This window comes from Hylaeus volcanicus, unplaced genomic scaffold (assembly GCF_026283585.1).
Source record: "Hylaeus volcanicus isolate JK05 unplaced genomic scaffold, UHH_iyHylVolc1.0_haploid 12221, whole genome shotgun sequence".
Classification (NCBI taxonomy): Eukaryota; Metazoa; Arthropoda; class Insecta; order Hymenoptera; family Colletidae; genus Hylaeus; species Hylaeus volcanicus.
In genome coordinates, this window is record NW_026533163.1 from 1,334,747 (window position 1) to 1,353,425 (window position 18,679).

An 18,679-nucleotide genomic window follows, 5' to 3' on the forward strand; every position below is an offset into this window, starting at 1 on the left:
ATTTATTGTGAATAGAAATATTCACTATTTGTAAAAAAAAAATTTATTATTAAAAGGAGTATTCATTTCTTAAAAAAATATTTATTGTGAATAGAAATATTCACTATTTGTAAAAAAAAAATTTATTATTAAAAGGAGTATTCATTTCTTAAAAAAATATTTATTGTGAATAGAAATATTCACTATTTGTAAAAAAAAAATTTATTATTAAAAGGAGTATTCATTCCTTAAAAAAATATTTATTGTGAATAGAAATATTCACAATTTGAAAAAAAAAATTTATTATTAAAAGGAGTATTCATTCCTTAAAAAAATATTTATTGTGAATAGAAATGTTCACTACTTGTAAAAAAAAAATTTTGTGGAAAACAGAGTTTGTAAAAGACAAATGTTTTTGTAAGAAAGCAATAGAGGTAGTTCGGTTTGGTTTTTGGTTCGAGTGAAAAGATTGGAGCAGTCTAGTGGGTTTAGAAGTAGAAGGTGTTTAGGAGAATTATTTGAAAAAATTAAATGAATTAACATTTGAAAAAGGTCTTTTTGAAAATGAGAAGCAGGATGGTTTCATTTGAGGCTGTATGTTTGCTAACATGGGCGTTGAAAGTGATTCATGTCATTTAAGAAAACGTTCATAAGAAATTTAAAGGTCAGCGATTGAAATCGGGACCCTTCAAAGGTGGTAGGAATCGGAGAATGACCTTAAAATACATTTACAAGGGGGGTCGGTTTATCTGAGAAAGGGTGGGTGTCACTACTAGCAGTGGTAGGCAATGTTGTAACATTGGGGTAGTCACAAGGTAGGGAAGTAAGGCATTCAAAAGGACTTGGATCTTCTTGATAAGGCAGAGGGAAGTTTGAAATAACCGAGGACTTAGAAGTCGGGTTTGTGTTCTTTTGGGGGTTTGGCGAAAAGGTTGCAGTGAAAGGGAAGGTGGATGCACTTCCCGTTAGGCGATTTGGTTGACCTTTGGTCACTTGGATTGAAGTAGAAAGCGTAAGCGGATGACAGGAAACGTTTTGATGGAAAGGATGTGGGTGGTTGTGTTCTAATGGGAAAAGCTTTTGCGTTGTTAATATAGTGGTGTCGTCAATGTCATGATATAATTGTATAGTTTTATAAAGACAAAGAAGACTAAAGGCAAAACTGTACATACATTGAAATAAAATGGAAAATAGAAGACTTTTAGATTCCTGCCATAAAACTAGAAATTGCGTGCCTCCTGGAACGTTTTTGTGAAGGTAAACCAAAAATAAGTAAAATGCTAAGCATGCATAACATAAAAAACATAGAAAAGTATGAAAAAAGTGCGCTGTTTCATAAGAAAATAAAAAAGAACAAAAGGATACACAAAGTGTTAAGCATAATAAAGTCACGACTTGAAAAACTAAATAAATGAAAATCATTCCACAGTTCATTGCCAGTAAGGCATAACTTAGAAATAAATTGGTATGGAATTGGTTCTTTGTCATGATTTTCACGAGACTTTTTTGTTAACACTGTTGAAAAAAACTAGTTTTTTTGTCACCCTTTAAAAAAAAAATTGTCTCATAAATAGTGGAGATCCACAACGCCACTAATTGAATGCAAAGTGAGGCAGTTGATCAACCAGTACGCAAGTCGAAAATGTGTCTTCTTTATAGGGTCGAAATCCGAGGAAATTTTGTTGATGAAGAAACCATCATTTAGATATTGACACTTGTCAGATAGCGAATAAAACGTTTCTGAGAAGTGCGTCTGTTCGAGGACGGAAGCGGATACATCGCTTATTAAAAAACCCTTTTTTAAAGAGAAGATAAGAACTTGCATGAGTTGAAATTACCCCGCAATTTGTCAAAATTCTTGATGCCGTTTTGTTCTTACCAGTTCGCATGTTACCAACTTTGAGGAAAGGGGAGGCATGACTTTTCAGACCAACAAACAAAAAAGTGTACAAGAAATGGTACCCATTGCAGGTGGCCGGTTTCATTAGGGTTTCTTTTTCTTTTAATTGGAATCGTGAAGATAGTGTGTTAATAGGACTGAAGCCTCGGAGGTCGAAGACGATTTGGTTCGTCCGACAAGCTGTTACCTTGTGAACCGATTCTATTAAGAAAAACCAATTGGCTTTGTGCAGGTTAGGGTGAAAAAGAGCTTCTTTTTTTGATGATTGACTGAAATAGGAAAGAAACTATTTCACGTGTGTTCTTAATTTAGTGAGAAAGAAAGATACAGAGGATAAAACGAAATGGTGAAAAATAACATGGCGTTGTTTGTTTTAATTTCAGTCAACGGTAAGCAAGTGTGTCCTCTGAAAACAGGGTTTTTATTATCTGTAGGTGAAAACACGTTCAATAGAAAGGTTGAGTAAGCCATTTTATGATTTCAAATTTTACTTTTAAAAAAAGAAAGATTAACCTGGGCGAGATGAAGAAACAAGTGAGAAAGTGCTTTTCTACTATAGCATCAAAAATTATGTTTTTAAACCAGTCACAGTATCGGTTAATAAAAGGAAACATGCATTATTTTGGCAGAAAAAAAGTTCGGAAGTCACCTTCTTCTGCCAAAGTTGAAGATATGGTACTGTATGACAATTGAATGGAACAAGAAAAAGTGTTAGTGTTTGGAAGGCGGTACTTTTGCTTGTGTTGAAAAGAAATGTGTGTAGCCAAAGCAGCAGGCTCAGTGAAGCTGACAGTCTTGAATTCAAGTCATGTGAAGCGCCAGGAATCGGCTGTGTTTAGTTGGCGAGCGGGCGCAACATGCGTTTTTTTGAAAGAGGCTTTGCTTCGTCATAGTCAAACGTTAATTCGATCAAGTTATGAAAAACGAGGCGCTCGAACAGCGGCGCAACCGTGTGACGAAAATGTGTCCATTGAATTGGTTGTAAGGCCCTTATACTCTTTTTGTTTAGTGTCAAAAAAACTAATTTGTGGTGTTCCATTAAATAAGTGTACTAGCCAGTGTCGTATTTTTGATGTGGCTTGACTTGCTGTTGTAGAACGTAGAAGACCATGTGACACCTGTCAAAATACAGGATATTTTGACCGGTCAAGTTAAGGCTGTCATGGTACGGTCGAATACCTTGGAGAGTCCGCTTGAAAGTGACCATGGGGACGAAACAACAAATACTTTACCGGATAAAATGAGTTGTTTAGAGAAACCACTCAAGCTTGAGTATAAGCCTATTGGTAGGTACATAAAACTAAGGGCAAGCCTTTTTACTATAAGATATATGGTTTTTCTGCTCTAGTGAAAGCTTTCCAGCATCAATTTGTGGATTTGACGTCGTGGAAGAAAAGAATGAATTCTAAAAAGACCCCTGATGTGGTCACATGGTCAGAGGTTAGAGGTAGCCTTCTAATTAAGACAATAACGTGAGTGCTGTCTCTTCTTTTAATGTACTTTAGATGCAAAAGCACACAACGCCTAACAACTGTTGGGTTGTTCTGCATGGACAAGTGTACGATATTACGGACTATCTTCAATTTCACCCTGGAGGTAACAAAATTGTTTTTTTTGAGTAAAAAGGCATCACGTTCCGCTTCATTGTCTACAAGATAGTTTTTTGCCAGGTAAGCAACCACGCGTGCCTGGGAAGAAACAATCTTGTAGTGATAAAGCTGTATACTCCTCGACGACTGGTGTTGTTGGGGGGCCAAAATTTTTCGACATGTCTGGTAGTTAAATTTTTTGTATGTTTTTGCATCTGATATAGGAAGTGAAATTTTAAAGAATTGTGGGGGATTGGATATCACCGCATCTTTTCTTAAATATCATCCATGGGTTAATGGAGCTATGATACTTCAAAATAAGTATATAGGTCCGATTGAAACGAGTGGAACAGGTCCATCACAACTGGACACATTCGTGTGACAACAAAGGTTCGCTTACAAGTGTTCACGTTAAGATGTCTTTCTTAGACTACGTGTTGCAAGGTGACGGCCAAATTCGAGTGCATATGTTATTTGCATATTGTGTGCAAGGTCACACTTGCTAACTCATTTTTATTTTTTAAAAGCAACCAGTACAATTTTGGGAGTGTTTTTTTTTGTGTCACAACATGATAAATTCGATTCATTAGTCCTTATATAAAGAAATTTTTATTTAAGTGAAAAAACATAAAAAAATCTAAACAACACGAAACGTCGCCTAAAAATTGGGACATATCGGTGGTTTCACAAAAGGTTTGGTGGTAGCGCATACTAAGGAAGAGTCGTCAAATGTGGTGGAGTGTTGTTCAAATGAAGAACTTTTGAATAATTCCGTCACGGGACATTTTGTAAGGGAAGATGCCAAACACGATTTGTCCAAAGCCGCATCCCGAACAGATACATTGGGACAAGGGGGGTCGGGATCGGTCGAAGGGGTCGACTGGACTGTTTTCGTTTGAATAAATTTGGTTGCTTCGCACGACCAGGATTCAAACACTTGAACAAATAGTTGGGTTTTAGACGTTTGTAGAGAGACCTCATTTTGATGCTCTTTTAATTGGCGCAATAAAGTACGAAGAGACGAAAGTTCCTTTTGTAATGCTTCTTCATACGTGAGGCACTCTTGTACGCAGCGTGAAATGCAATTGGATTCCTTGGTTAATAAGTGGTATTTTTTGAAAATGTCTTGCGTCATGTTTAGAATGTCTTTGGAATCCTTTAAAAAATGATCTTGTCTTGCTTGAACAATTTCAGTCATTGAGTGAAAACCAGTTTCTTTTATGAAACGCAATAACATATCATGCCATAAAGGTTGCGTGGCATATACGGTAGCTTTCAATGAGTCTGTAGGTTTCTTAGAGCCAAAGTCGTGATGACAAGGCGTTGTTTCCTGCACGTCGATGTTATCATAATGATTAGGCGGTTTGTAACAGAGTGAAGGCGTGACTTTACATTTCTTAAAACAATGACATATTTCTGATTTCACATTAGGAGAGTCAGACTCAGAATTGAAGTCTGCTTTTCTGTCGTCAACTTCATGCAAGTCTCTGAAATGTTTTAAGCTGCACTGTTTTCGTTGATGATCCCAAGATGGAACGACTGAAAAGGTAGGCGAGTGTGAGTGGAATGCGGAATTTTCCCAGGAAACTGGTTTCGATGAAACACAATGAGGTAACGGCGTGGAACCTACCAGTGTGCCCTCTTCATCGTCTGTTACTGCTTGCGTTGAAACGGAAGCTAATGAGGATGTATCTGCTAACAAAAAAAGCTGTTTTGCTACATCCTCTTCATATTGCCATGGTTGGCACTTTACAGACACAGTGTGCTGGTCTTGCTTCACACGATCATTTGGTACGTATCCTACTACAGAAGCATTGGAAGTTCGCATCTGGTCTTTCTCCTGATACGAAGGAAGCATGTCACGTTTACGTGCTGCTGCAACGGCTTGATGAAATAATCCGGGGATTTCCAGTGTTGATGTCACTTGGATTCGATGATCTCGTTTAAAATGATCCAAAGGATGGTTTAATGAGTACCAATTGAAACATAAAGGACACTGAAATCTTGGTACACAAATTTTGTGACCGTGATGTAGTTTTTCAATATACCGGAAATGGTACACAGGGGGGACCTTTTTTTCAAGACCTGTGGCTGGTCTTGTCATGCGACAAGAGGGCGAGCATTGCAGCATTCCACACAACTATCAGTAAAAGAGAGTTTAAAAAGACGTTGTTTTGTCACTTTCTGTTTGAAAATCACTTAACAAAACTAAACCTGAATGCTGTTGACTTTTAGGAAAAAAAGCCAACGCATACATGGACCCGCGATTAGCACAGATCTCGTTTAGTGAATGTCTCAAAGAAAATGTCTCGTTAATCTGTTTCGGGCTACCGTCCAACTTTTCATTATTTTTAAAAAGTGTGGTTCGATAAAAAAACCCCAATCTTTTCCTACTGTAAAAATGCTTTGGCTCGAATGGAAAGTCGGGTGTTTTTTTTGAAACGTCGCAGAAATCATCACATGCTTGTGAAAGCATTGCAAACATTGGCGTGGAATAAAAAAATAAAGTGGTGCACTTTTGTAATAAAGTGCTAGTGTCGTACAAACCAAAAGAAACTATGCAGTATGAATACGAAGAAATTGTTAAATGAATATTTTCCTAATTTAAATTCACATTGAATTGTTCAAGAGTTAAAATGATAACACAATTTTTTTTTATTTTAAAAAGAAAAAAAACGTAAAAAGTTTACACACAAAAGTGGAGAGAAATGGTGCAAGGGATTGGAAAAACGCTGTGCGTCTGTCCCGAAATCAAAAAAAAAAAAAAGACATTCAAATTAAAGTCAAAGGAGAATAGTGGTTCTTTAATTTATCGCAAACAGTGAATGAGCTTTGTAATTTTTGGTGGGAATTGTATACGTTAAATTCAAAGTTTTTGGCTCTTTTAGTGTTTTCAGGTAAAGAAATTACTTTGAAAGATTACAGTCAGGTTTGAATTTTTAGTGGATGAAAATGAAAGAGGAAGATCTGAATTCGAAAAATCCTGTGTGTAAAGGTCACGAAGTTTTTATCCATCGGCATCAACTTGAGTGGAAAGATAAAAATCATGGTCGTGAAAACCAGTCACGCTGTGTTGCGTTTTTTCAATGGATCTCGGTCAATTTTAGAGATTATATGCTTTTTGGTTATTTCACGCCTTATATGAAACGTGCTGCGTATCAGGGAGGCTCACATGTGCAACCAGAATTTTTACCTCCATTGAAAAAACGAGATGATATAACCATGTGGTCAACAAAATTTAGAAAAGTCGCGTCTACAGAATTTTATCGCGACAGTGGTCCTTCGAAATTCGCTTTAGGTTTCTCATTATTCCGTGTTTTTTGGACATATTTTATCGCAATTTTTTTTTTCAAATTTTTAAAAATTCTTCTAGATATTTTAGCCTCACGATCTTTAAAAAGATTTTTATCTTATAAACAGCAAATTTCTTCTGAATCTGAGATTGCAGCGCGAGCCACAGGTACTGATCCAGAACAATAGGTTTTGTCTATGCCTTGATGTGATTTATGGTGTGTTTTTAGCATTTTTATTTGGTCTTTTGGTAGTTCTGGTGCAATTTGTGAATGTGTTTTTTTGTTCACAAACGGAATTTTGGTTTTCGCGAGTGACAATGCGCATTCAAGGTTGTTTAGGAATTACTTTATTTGAGTCGATGCTTGTACCACCTGTTATTAAACAACAAGGTCATGAGAAGGCCATATTGGAAACAGTACGTGAACAGGCTAGCGTGTATAATATAGTGACGGTAAGTGTTTTTTTTTTTTTGTCATAAAAAAAAGACATAAAACTGTCCGAAATACATTTTTTAGGTGGATGTGCCTTCAATATCACGTTCAACGTTACTTCTCATTGATATTCTTTTATATCCTCTGGGAATTTATTTATATTTTCGAGAAATTGTTTTCAATGTAGGGGAATCTGCACAAGCTGGAATTTACGGGATTTTAATTTTAATGGCATTTTTATTTGTTTTGGAATTTATTAATGCTCTTTTGAAAAAACCATTACTTCATTGGAGAGATGTTCGTTTACATCAACTTCATACTCTGATAGTCAATATACGAAATCTTCGTTTAGTAGGATGGCATAATTACGCAGAATCTCAGGTGAAACAGGCACGCGAAAAAGAATTAGGTATTCGATCTGTCCGAATGTATGCTCATGGTGTCTCATGGGCTGTATCGGATTGTAGCCGTTTTGTTGTTCAAGTCATAATTTTTACGGCATATATCCATTTAACAAATCGTAATCAGAATAGTTTGATTTTTGATGCTGCTATTGTAATGCCAACAATGCAACTAATTATGCGATTAATGAGGCCTTTATCAAATACATCTTTCTTACTTCATTCTTTATTAGAGGCAGCCGTGTCTTACTGTCGTTATCAATCGCATGTATTTGGATCCAGAAAACGTTATTTAAAACAACATGATTGTGTTGATTCAGAAGAAAGCCTTTTACTACCTGTAATTCAACAATATGATGAAGAACCATCACAACATCTCTTTGTGTATCAACCAAAACGGAACGAGAGTCCCAAACGGGAGTTGTTACTCGAAAAAGCTATCATGTCGTCCGATGACTCGAAAGAGTCTCATCAATGTATTACGGTGATGAATGCATTATTTCTTTATTCCAACCCAGCAGTGGGATCTTCAGGTTTCTCTGTGGACATACCCGATTTATCTGTGAATCGTGGTCAATGTGTTATTTTATTAGGTCATCCAGGAAGTGGAAAAACATCTTTTCTTTCTGCACTATTAGGAGATTTGTTTCAAGTCAATGGGTTTTGCAAAGTTCGAAAAACATATCAGCCTATTCTTAATGAAGAGAACCAAATTGTGTATCCAATTACATGTGATGAAAAGAAAAAATCATCTGTTAGCCTTGGTTATGCACCTCAAATTCCTTGGTTACCAGAAGGCACTGTTCGTGATGCTATTGTGTTAGGAAGATTTTTTAATAAGGAACGATATCATCGCGTTATTGATGTCTGCGAATTAGCTCAAGATATCAACACCTGGCCAGATGGTGATCAAAGACTTTTAGCTCAAGATGGTTTATCTTTAAGTGCTGGTCAACGTGCTCGTTTATCTTTAGCTCGATCTCTTTATGATTTTCCTATTTTAATTGATGAACGTCAAAAACATGAGTATGTTTATGCAGATAAACATGGATATCAAGGCGTTTCAGTAATGTTTTTAGATAATATTTTCAGTTCATTAGATCCTTTAGTTGGCTTTAAAATTTTCCGAAATTTATTACAAAGCAAAAATTCTTTATTACAACATGCAGCTACTGTATTAACAATTGATGAACAAAATCTTGTGTATTTTTTACAAATGTCCCAAAAATTAAAAGAAGATTTTATGATTGATATCCAATTTAAAAAAATGCATAATGGGACAATGTTTCCCTTACAATTAAAAGTTGACATACCCCGTAAACTGGCTTGTGAAGGCGAAAACATTGTAAAAGCGTCAACGCCATCTGAAGAAGATCGCATTCATCTTTCCACTACACATTCTCTTAAGACATCGGAATCTTTTCGAAAACCTCCTTCTCCTCATGATGTCGAATCCCCTCATGATGGCCGTATTGGTTTTAATGTTTACTGGTATTACTTGAAAAAATGTGGATTTTTCTTAACTTCTGTAGCTGTTTTGATTGGAATTCTTTTAGTTTTCTTACGAATGAGCTCTGAGTTATGGTACGTAGATTTTATAATTTAGAGATTGTCAACAGTTTTTTTTTTTGTTTTCGGACCTGTCGCAGGTTAACACATTTATCCAATATGTCTGGAGCAAGAGCTGTAAGACATCATACAACCACTCTTATCAACAGACCCATTGGTAATCATTCAGTCCATTCTTTTCCTACAGAACGATTTATTTACTCTCCAGAAAACCATTTACAGGACGCATCTTTTATGCCACCAGCCAAATCAGAGTTTTCTTTAGTGAAAACTTTTATAGAGCAATGGACTCATATTCTTGATTTTTTTGTTAATACGTGGTCGACGATCAAATTTTTTGGAACACATCTGTTATCAGTTTTCTTTGATAAAGATGCGAAAACAATGTCAACCCAATCCTCCACTATTCAACAACAACTTAGCGTTTTTATCACGTACATGCAAAAGTTTTTAATCTTGTTTGTTTTGATCATGTTAGTTTCTTTTATGTAGAATCTCAGTTTGCACGATTATTTTCGCTTTACTCGGAACCTTTGTGGAAACATTTGTTGGGATTGTAGGTGCACGTCAACTGCATACAAATCTTTTATATGGCATCGTTCGCGCTCCGTTTTGGATTTATGATTCTATGCCCATAGGAATGATTGTTAACAGGTACGTTTTCCTTTTTAAAACGTCGAACGTTTTTGAGCCTGATTTGGATGGACTATGTTCACAATGCTCATCAGGTTCAATTCGGATATGCAAGCTATTGATACAGTTCCAGTACTTCAATTCAATCGCCTTATTAAATTTTTTGTTCATTTCTTTCTTGTGGTAAGTCTTTCTGGCATTCTGTTATGTTAACAGACAAAAACCATTTTATTCAGGTCGTTTTGTTATGTTTACTTCGCCCAGCCTGTGTCATTTTGGTTCCTGTGATTGCATTTTATGTTTATACATTTATTTATAAATTATATCGTCCTTCAAGTCTTGAGCTTCAGAGATCTAATTTGTTAGCGTGGAGTCCATTAACAAGCAATTTCAGTGAAGTCGAAACTGGAGCCAAAGTTATTCGCGCTTTAGGAGCACAAAATCATTTCATTAGGAAAAATGTTTTCTTAACGAGTGAATTATTAAAAGTCGACTTTTTACAAAATGGGTAACTAAATCAAATAAAATGAATGTGCCTTCTTTTAAAACGGTTTGGCGTGCCTGCGTAGTGTTGTTCGTTGGGGAACCACACGATTCCAACTCTTAGCCTCGACTTTTAGCCTTTTCGATTCAACGATCCCTTCATTATTCGCTCTTATTGGCTGGAATTATTTTACGTATGATTCGGTGGCAACTTTATTTCATCTGACCTCCTTGGTTAAAGCCTCCGCTTTTCTAGCTTTAGGAGCCACTTATGCTATGGAACTCCCTCATTGTGTTAACGACATTGTTTCCACCATGACGTATCTAGATAAATCTATGTGTTCAGTACAGCGCGTCAAAGCTATGACGCAACTTACGAACGAAGTGACCAAACATGAATCTATCAAGGAGTCAGGAACTTGTATTAATGATATCGCAGAAATGCCTACCAAAAAATCCGGTGTTCGTCTTAACAATATTTCGGTCTGTTATCGTTTACGGTGTCAAGAACGATTCATGAAACATTTATACAAACATTCTGATGATTTAAAATCACTTGAAAACAATTTTTCACCGCCCTGTATTGTTGGGGTAGATGCTTTCGCGGCACCAGGAGAACATGTGGGTATCATTGGTCGCACAGGAGCAGGTACAATGTCGCAGTCAAATAATCTAATTGCAATTGTTGTCAACATTGTGTCGTATTGTTTGATGCGTGTAGGAAAGTCAACATTACTGATGGCCATTTTGGGTTTCGCGCCTGTCACTCAAGGAAATATATGCTTGAATGACATTACGCTTAACAAAATTCATCCTTCCGTTCAAAGAAAATTAATCGCTTTTTTACCTCAAAATCCTACTGTAATGAAAGACTGGACTGTTCGTCAATTTTTAGACCCCGAGGTAATATCTTTTCTTAGCCTTCATGCCACTTTCTTTTTGACTGTGTTGTGTACATTAGTCAAAATATTCTACGGTGGAATTGCTGCGTGCGATTGACAAGGTTAATATCACCCGCTTAATCAATTCCCTTCCTAACGGTCTTGATACCGTCATCATGAAAGACAAGTTACATTTTCCGAAGAAAGAAAAGAAAACACCGGATAGTGATGAACCTATTCATATATCTGTAAATTCCCACGGCAATCAGCCTTCTGCATCCACGCGTTGGTTATCAGGTCTGCAGTGTATCTTTCTTTTAATTAAAAAAAAAACGCATTTGGACCTTTTGTAGATACTCAGTTGCGAATATTATATGTGGCACGTTTGACTTTAATCGCTGTTGCGTGTCACGTGGTTTTGATCGATGAACCTCCAGTTCAACAATTGCAGGATGCTCATGAAACCAAAGACGCAACCGAACCACTTGAGCAAGATATTGAAATCAGCCCTCTTTTACGCGAATTGTTTCCCAAAGCGACTGTTATCATTGCAGCCCATTATGCTTCAACTATCAAGTAACACGTGTCGTACTTTTTTTTTTTGCACGACGTCGACTATCTTGGTATTGTTCCTACTAGACATTGTGATACCGTTTGGGTTCTTTCTAAAGGAAAAATTCGAAACCGTACTATAGGAAAACACCTGGATACTCAAGAACGTATTTCAGAAATAATTAAAGAGGCGGAAGAACAATATGACTAATGTTTTTTTTTTTCACGCGATTTAAAAAAAGTCAATGTGGCTAAGTAGAAGGTGCAAGAACCGGAAAAAAAGGTGCAGTTACCGGGAGTTGAAAGTGCGTCATTAATAAAATATATACCCAATTCTTTTTTTTTTAAAAAAAAAAAAGTGCAATACAAAGTCACACACAATCGTTTATTTACGTGACTTTATTCTATGTAAAACTTGTCTTCTAATATACGTTCTTTTTTTTTTTGGAATGTGTATGCATGCCGTTAACACGGCATTTTTTTTTGAGTCGTTTTAACAGATTGAAATTTAAAAAAAAATTTGTTTCGCACGAGTATACCCTCAAAAATGCAAACATTTTTTTTCACGAGTGTTGCGTTTTATGAATGCTTTAGTCTATCTTGTATATTTGTTTGTACTACATGAAAGCTGAGATGACATCATGCGTGAACCTTGTTGTGTCATCGCGACCATAAAAACGGGGTAGAAGAAAAATATTTCACTTTTATTTGCATAAAATTAACGCTTTTTATTCTAAAAAAAAACTTCAAATGAAATGAAACATATGTTTATAAGTCGAAACGGTTCGTTTTATGTATTGTTAGTCTTTTTTTTTTACCACACTGTTTTCAATCGTACAAAAAACACGATTCGATTGAATGTCTTAGTTTTCTCCGCTGTTCAAAGTGTTAAGACGGTTCGAAAGGCCAAACACGCAACAAGTCAAGAAAGACATGGGACACCGAGATCCACACCGTTAAACGGCAAGAGAATTGCGGCGTTCGAGTCATTACCCGAATGGGTGTCTGACTCCCGCTTTGCTAAACATACGACAGCAGAAAGAAAAAAAATCATTTTACAAAAAATAAAACAAGAGGAAGACCGAGTCAAACTTAATGAAGCGTGGTGTGAATTTCTTATACAAGGGGTACAAAAAAATGAAAAAGAAGATGTTCATTTTATAATTAATCCTTTTCAAATGTGTAAAAGAAAAAAGAACAGTATGACACGTCATGAGTCGTTACTGAACACCACCCAATATATTCTTGATTCTGAGACGGCTGACTATTCGACACAGTCCTTTATTGATGTTTCACCAACAACGTTTCCAAAAGTGTCATTAGAAAACACACTGGATCAAAAACAGCATATCGTTGAGGCCTTCAGTCAAACAGTCGCAACAAAAAAAGGAAATATGGGCCTTGCCCTCAAACCGTATCAACATGATTATATGCTTCAATTTGGTCAGCCTGACTGGTCTGTTCGAGTTCATCATGCAGGAGAAGACAAAATCACCGAGTTTTCAAGTGGTTTTCGTCCTTTTCAAATGGAAGCTATGACAAGCGGTTACACTGATCAAGTGAGCGTCGGCGTAGGGTACGAAAAATATGGTGTTTTTGTGGATCGCAGTATTCAAGGAAAATCAGTCACTGTGGCTGTTTTGTCTCCTAAACTCGAAACGACGACCATGGCTGACTTTCAAGATCATCAATACGGTCAACGTTTTCGAATCAAGAATTTCGAAATCAATTTACGTCACGATTTTGATGAAGCCGAACATCCTGATCCACAAGAATACTCCACTGAATTTCTAGTTGGATACAAGGATAAAGGTGTTATGTTAGTCAGTGATATTCATGATAAAGTGTATGGATTCGGTGTTCACGTACGTGGACATCAAATATCCTTATTACATGATTTCGATGATTTCATAACTCAAGTAGAGGCCAAAACAAAAAAAGGATTTCAACTCACTCTGGGGTATGATTTACCAGATAAGAAAAGTCAAGCTATTTCCGCACAAGTGGGTATAGGACGACCCAAATCAGCCTTCGTTCAAATCGGTAAGAATCTTTTAGTCCTTACCATTCTTTAGTTTAACAGTGTTAACGGTTGACACTGGGGATTTAAAAAATTTAACTTTTCACATATTGTTTCTTTTTGCAATGCTTCTTGTCAGGCGCTCAAGTCAACTCGGACGGTTTACCAGGTGTCACCATCAAATTTGGAAAGAAACAATCGCACGTATCGATTGGAGTAAGAAACACTAACAATATATCAACGATCAATTATGCTGTTAATTCCCCTACATCTTCCTTATCCAATGCGTTCTCAGTGGATTTGAATCATTTGAAACTTCCTGAACTTTTAGGCCACACACCAGAGTATCTTAATTCACTCGTTGAATCCGTCATGTTTCCTTTCAAAACCTCAAGCAACAAGAAGAATACTACGCGTTTTCGACCGATGCGCTGATCGAACTTCAAACGTATGGCGTCCACGACGTGTCTGAACATGAGTTAACCAATCTGTTGCTGAGTGTTAACAAAATCGATCCACGTCATCAATGAAGTAGGAAAACATTTAAATGAAAAGATTGAAATCGTCTTTCGGCTTGTTTCATGACAAGTCACTTGAAATCAACACCACTACAGTGCTTATTGACAAACTCACACGGCACCGTTTTAACAACGAAATTCCCAATGTTTCTATCGACGCGGAACTGTAACACCCCAAGTGTATGTTCTTCGTTTCTTAGCAGCATGAAACTATGACAATAACTTTAAATCATTTACAAAAACTTTACGGATAATTTCCATTCACTAACATACCGTCACAGATTGTTCTAGAAACCAGTCTCGTTTCCTGATATCCACTCCAGAACAAGACGGGTTTCCACTGGACGATTTTTTCTTCTTTTTGGCGTTTTCGAAAAAAAACCATCTCTTCCTATAACGAGTAAACAGGAGTATGTGATCAAAAAGCATACTTGTACAACATGTTTTTTATAAAGTTTTTTTTTTAAAACGCAAAAATGGCTACGAAAAATGAATGGTGGGTTACTCCACAATGTCCCTCTCAATAAAACACTTTTGTGTTCATTGTTTGAAATTCATTCCGAAAAAAGGAATGAGTTTGATTTCTTATCAACAAGATTAACAGCAATTCATCTTGTCACTAAAAAAAAATTTGTATAAGAAAACCCGTATGTAACTAAAGGCACTATTGAAAAGCAATGCGTTCCTGTTTTAAATAAGTTCACCGCAAATAAAAATCACACAAACTATTCTAGTTTTCTGTTTAAATGATGCCAACAGAGTCACCATTTTAGAAAAATGTTTCAATCAGCCATTTTATTTAAACTTGAAATACACTGCGGTAATAACGCAAAGCCTAAAGCGACACCTAAAAAAACGAGAGAGCACTATTTTATTCAAAGTGACAGAGTGAAGTATTGTACTGTAAACCCCATCAAAAATAACAATGCCGTTTTCATTGGAACGCTGCAATACCTGAAAGCAAGGCACTTTGTTTTTTTTTGAAAAAAACAAAACAAAGCTGGCAGTAAAGTTCACCTTCAATAAATTATTTAAAGGAACCAAAATAACTTCAATGTCTTCCTCTTCGTCAAGGTTTTGTTGCGGGCACTGATTTGCTGGCAAGTCCATATCCACCTAGATGAGACCAAAACCACATAAAAAAGCCTTTATGAAACTTATACCACACTAACTGTAACAACGACGACGACGCAGCATTCAGAGCCCATTCCGGGAGATAAACTAAGGGAAGGAGATACGTGAAGGATGGAATGGTGAGTATAGCCTTGATGCAATACAGTCCACATTATATGAACAAAGGGATATGCGTCACCTGTTTCTTCTTTAAGCTCCCGAATAGCCGTTTGAAGAGGTGATTCGTTCTCATCCAACAATCCTGCTGGAAACTCTAATGTGTATGCATTTAAAGCAGGACTAGAGAAAGCGTGATGTCATCAAAAATACAGTCAAGTGGCCATAAGGCTTACCGAAATTGTTTCACAAGAACGACCTGTAGATGATCTGCTGTTAATACGTTCATTTCATTACGATAACGTGAGGAGAAAGAAAGAGGAACTATGATAGCAGCCGAGGGTGCTGAAGGACAGCTGAGCTGTGAACCAATCGTTTCTTTTGTAATCGCCTTGGTTTTCCCTTCTTGTAAGCGTTTTCTTGTCGATGGCGATGTCCTTATACATCTCTCCCACGTCCTTTCGTTTCCTCGATGATCAACATAATGAACCTAAATGTGTACAAAAGGTGCATTTCAAACCAATACATTTTTTATTTGGACTCTGGGGATTTGAAATCAACACAAAAATTTTCCAGAAATTGTTTTTTCCTTTGTAAGAAAACAACGCATTAAAGAATGTCATTCAACACACAACACATCTTTCAAATGACACTGCCTAGTTAACTAAAAAAACAATGTTAATTTCCATTTTAATGGTTTACTCGTTCACAAGAAAGCCATTCACTTTCTAATAGAGTTTCCACTTTATGAATTCGTGATGTCGTTTCCTTTGGTAAAGAAAAAGAACTCATACTCGACTAGGGAGTAATGTTTTTTTGGAAACATGTATGTCAAGTGCGACATAAGATCGATGCACCTCATAAATATGCTGTGCATGCAGTGTATTTCTACATTAAGGCGAACAAAAAAAGTCCTTTTTCCAAAAAAAAAGTTCTGTTTTATAAATTCCCGGAATAAATGACACATGTGAAAACAAGTCCTGAGACATACATTGGTTTCCATACGTCATAAGTGATACATGGTAAAAATTTCTTGTTACATTAAGTTAAAAAATGCACCCCAAACGATTTTTTTACCTTTCTTTACGAAATCAGCCTACTATCCAATCCATTGGTTCTTAGGACCTATTGTTGACGATCGCTTACAACTTGCTTTTTTATTCGGGTATCATTCAAGATGGTTCTTGAATTCTCGTTGCATAACATTCCCAATAAAATACTCTACTTTTTTACTCAAACTATAAAAAAGTGTCTTGACTTTTTTTTTTGTGATCATTTTTCTTTACTTCAAAAAAACAACGTCAGCGGTACTTTAAATGTCCAAATTTGCGTTGTACATTGATTCATAGGCTTCGCCAATGCTGAGCGGTCGTATAAAGTATATAACTGTTTTACGCCATGGAGAAAGTCACTATAATGAATTTCGAAAGAACGTTTTTTTAAAATGCCATTGGCGTCACCTTCTTTGTTATGATCCAGGTAGGTGCTTTTATCGCGTCGCATTTGTCTTATTCCATTTCATTTTTATCTAGGGCTTCGCGATACTGTACTAACAAGCCAAGGCGTTTCTCAAGCTTACGAACTTAGTAAAGTACGTTAAACTTACTAGGAAATTTTTTTTCAAAAATACAGATTGTAACTTTTCAACATATACGTTCATATAGTAGAAATTTGATAGAAACACCTTTGATCTTATTTTGGTATCTCCTCTTACCCGATCCATTTCGACGGCTCTTATTGTTAGTGAAAAACATATTTTTTTTTTCTTTATTCAAGAAAAAATTCAAATATTAGGTGACTTACCCTGAAATGGTCTCCGATTCATTAAGACTTAATAAAGAGAACAATGCGATGGTGTCTAGAAAGAAACTACTTGTTACACCTCTTTTAACCGAATGGTTGGATACAACAAGTGACTCTGGTGTTTCTTTACAAGACTTACAAAACACTTTTCAAAACTATGAAAGCGTGTTAGATTGGAATACATGGCTACAGTCAAGCTCTTGGGACCAAAATATTTGGTGGTAAGACTTTTCTCCAACTGCTATTGAATTGAAAACTATTCTTTTCAAATCTAATCCTTACAATTCCTTTTTGATAAAGAAAAAGCACATCCATTAACAAACAGAACACTTTTTTAATATCTACAAGGTATAATAATACTAACCAACTTCCTTGGCCCCAACGTCTTTATCGTCGCATTCACCCTGAACCAAAACAAAATGTTCTTAAGTAAATTTTCAAGCCCTTGCTTAATACTTTATACTATTGTTGTCGTCCATTCAAATCGTTCCTTTTTTTCCTTGTCGCTTTTTAGTCGTATACAAATGTTAAAAAAATTTTTATCTTCTCGAAAAGAACAATCTATTTGCATTATAGGTCATTCATGGTTTTTAAAGCTCTTAACAGGTAGTCCTTTCTTTGCGTAAAACCCCCACTATTCGAAAATACACATTTTTTTTTCAGATGGTCGTAAACTAAAAAATTGTGAAATGCAACACTATATTTATGATTGTGTGACTCAACAATTCTTTCAATTAAGATCCGACGGGAAAAAGAATCATGCCTAAAATGTTTTCTTTTACCTTTTGTCATTCTTGTTTTTTTAAATCCACTTTGGCGATATTTCAATTTATACCAAAGTCGTATGAAAATCCACCAATGACCGTTTCTTACAACCTACAACGCCTTTTCTTTTTTCCTCTCTTTGGAATGCTTCACAAGAAAGAAATGACAATTTTTTGTTAATTTTTTAAATGTTAAAACAGTTTCATGTCTGCGACGCGCTGAAGTGCAATAAAAAAATCATGTCAATTTTATTATTTTTTTAATAAAAAGAAAGCGGGTGCGACAGAACGATACAAACAGTTCAATTTTTGTTTGTTTCTGTTTTAATGAAAACTAGTGAAACATGGTTTAACACTGCGTCGTTTTATTGTAAGGCAAATGAGGAACAGCATGCACCCTACGATTGGAATTAAGAATGAAAAGCAGGCAAACGAAATGATGTCTTATTTTTTTAAAATTAAGTAGTTTTCGTCAGACAAGAAGGATAATATTGAAAGAGTGTTTGTTATTGGTGCTTTAGTCTCAGTAAGTGAAAAAGATCGCAACGTTTCTAATGGTAGGTGATAAGTATGACTATGTAACAAAAACGTATTGTAAAGGCAAAGAAATCTATTGTTATAAAAGTTGTCAT

General features: G+C 35.9%; 4 protein-coding genes across 8 annotated transcripts; 3 read left to right on the plus strand and 1 right to left on the minus strand.

The window, feature by feature from the left end:
* Nucleotides 1-2,491: 2,491 nt before the first annotated feature.
* Nucleotides 2,492-3,850, plus strand: LOC128883588 (uncharacterized). Its single transcript, XM_054136114.1, has 5 exons — nt 2,492-2,554; nt 2,976-3,165; nt 3,228-3,319; nt 3,385-3,475; nt 3,693-3,850. The coding sequence occupies exons 1-5, from the start codon at nt 2,492-2,494 to the stop codon at nt 3,848-3,850; spliced, it is 594 nt and encodes a 197-aa protein (XP_053992089.1).
* A 2,397-nt stretch (nt 3,851-6,247) lies between these two features.
* LOC128883204 (uncharacterized) lies at nt 6,248-12,248 on the plus strand. 2 transcript variants are annotated; one of them, XM_054135308.1, is made up of 13 exons: nt 6,248-6,365; nt 6,412-6,928; nt 6,990-7,213; nt 7,278-9,178; nt 9,244-9,597; nt 9,656-9,817; nt 9,892-9,979; nt 10,033-10,304; nt 10,366-10,928; nt 11,001-11,182; nt 11,241-11,457; nt 11,514-11,736; nt 11,800-12,248. In XM_054135308.1, exons 2-13 carry the CDS (start codon nt 6,415-6,417, stop codon nt 11,921-11,923), a joined length of 4,824 nt encoding a protein of 1,607 aa, XP_053991283.1. In that variant the 5' UTR covers nt 6,248-6,365; nt 6,412-6,414; the 3' UTR covers nt 11,924-12,248. The 2 variants fall into 2 exon arrangements, with proteins under 2 accessions (XP_053991283.1, XP_053991284.1); XM_054135309.1 differs by lacking the exon at nt 6,248-6,365 and having other exon boundaries at nt 6,415-6,928; nt 9,244-9,320; nt 9,372-9,597.
* A 79-nt stretch (nt 12,249-12,327) lies between these two features.
* On the plus strand, nt 12,328-14,769 carry LOC128883209 (uncharacterized). Its single transcript, XM_054135314.1, has 2 exons — nt 12,328-13,755; nt 13,872-14,769. Exons 1-2 carry the CDS (start codon nt 12,468-12,470, stop codon nt 14,165-14,167), a joined length of 1,584 nt encoding a protein of 527 aa, XP_053991289.1. The 5' UTR covers nt 12,328-12,467; the 3' UTR covers nt 14,168-14,769.
* A 133-nt stretch (nt 14,770-14,902) lies between these two features.
* LOC128883212 (ADP-sugar pyrophosphatase-like) lies at nt 14,903-16,311 on the minus strand. 4 transcript variants are annotated; one of them, XM_054135317.1, is made up of 7 exons: nt 16,183-16,311; nt 15,717-15,970; nt 15,563-15,663; nt 15,423-15,514; nt 15,268-15,366; nt 15,153-15,204; nt 14,903-15,097 (listed from the first exon to the last, which is right to left on the minus strand). In XM_054135317.1, the coding sequence occupies exons 1-7, from the start codon at nt 16,270-16,272 to the stop codon at nt 15,033-15,035; spliced, it is 753 nt and encodes a 250-aa protein (XP_053991292.1). In that variant the 5' UTR covers nt 16,273-16,311; the 3' UTR covers nt 14,903-15,032. The 4 variants fall into 4 exon arrangements, with proteins under 4 accessions (XP_053991292.1, XP_053991294.1, XP_053991293.1 ...); XM_054135319.1 differs by lacking the exon at nt 15,153-15,204 and adding an exon at nt 15,205-15,218; XM_054135318.1 differs by having other exon boundaries at nt 15,153-15,218.
* Between the last annotated feature and the right edge of the window lie 2,368 nt (nt 16,312-18,679).

Excerpts from the sequence above, each read along its gene's own strand:
- LOC128883588 (XM_054136114.1), top strand. The coding sequence starts at position 2,492 with ATGCATTATTTTGGCAGAAAAAAAGTTCGGAAGTCACCTTCTTCTGCC. Across the intron at positions 2,555-2,975 it reads CTGCCAAAGTTGAAGATATG|AACGTAGAAGACCATGTGAC; the intron begins GTACTGTATGAC and ends TTGCTGTTGTAG. Across the intron at positions 3,320-3,384 it reads ATGTGGTCACATGGTCAGAG|ATGCAAAAGCACACAACGCC; the intron begins GTTAGAGGTAGC and ends AATGTACTTTAG.
- LOC128883204 (XM_054135308.1), top strand. The coding sequence starts at position 6,415 with ATGAAAATGAAAGAGGAAGATCTGAATTCGAAAAATCCTGTGTGTAAA. Across the intron at positions 9,980-10,032 it reads TTGTTCATTTCTTTCTTGTG|GTCGTTTTGTTATGTTTACT; the intron begins GTAAGTCTTTCT and ends CATTTTATTCAG. Across the intron at positions 10,929-11,000 it reads CATTGGTCGCACAGGAGCAG|GAAAGTCAACATTACTGATG; the intron begins GTACAATGTCGC and ends TGATGCGTGTAG.
- LOC128883209 (XM_054135314.1), top strand. The coding sequence starts at position 12,468 with ATGAAACATATGTTTATAAGTCGAAACGGTTCGTTTTATGTATTGTTA. Across the intron at positions 13,756-13,871 it reads ATCAGCCTTCGTTCAAATCG|GCGCTCAAGTCAACTCGGAC; the intron begins GTAAGAATCTTT and ends GCTTCTTGTCAG.
- LOC128883212 (XM_054135317.1), bottom strand. The coding sequence starts at position 16,272 with ATGAGTTCTTTTTCTTTACCAAAGGAAACGACATCACGAATTCATAAA. Across the intron at positions 15,515-15,562 it reads GGAGCTTAAAGAAGAAACAG|GCTATACTCACCATTCCATC; the intron begins GTGACGCATATC and ends TATTGCATCAAG. Across the intron at positions 15,098-15,152 it reads TATTTTTGATGGGGTTTACA|GTGTCGCTTTAGGCTTTGCG; the intron begins GTACAATACTTC and ends TCGTTTTTTTAG.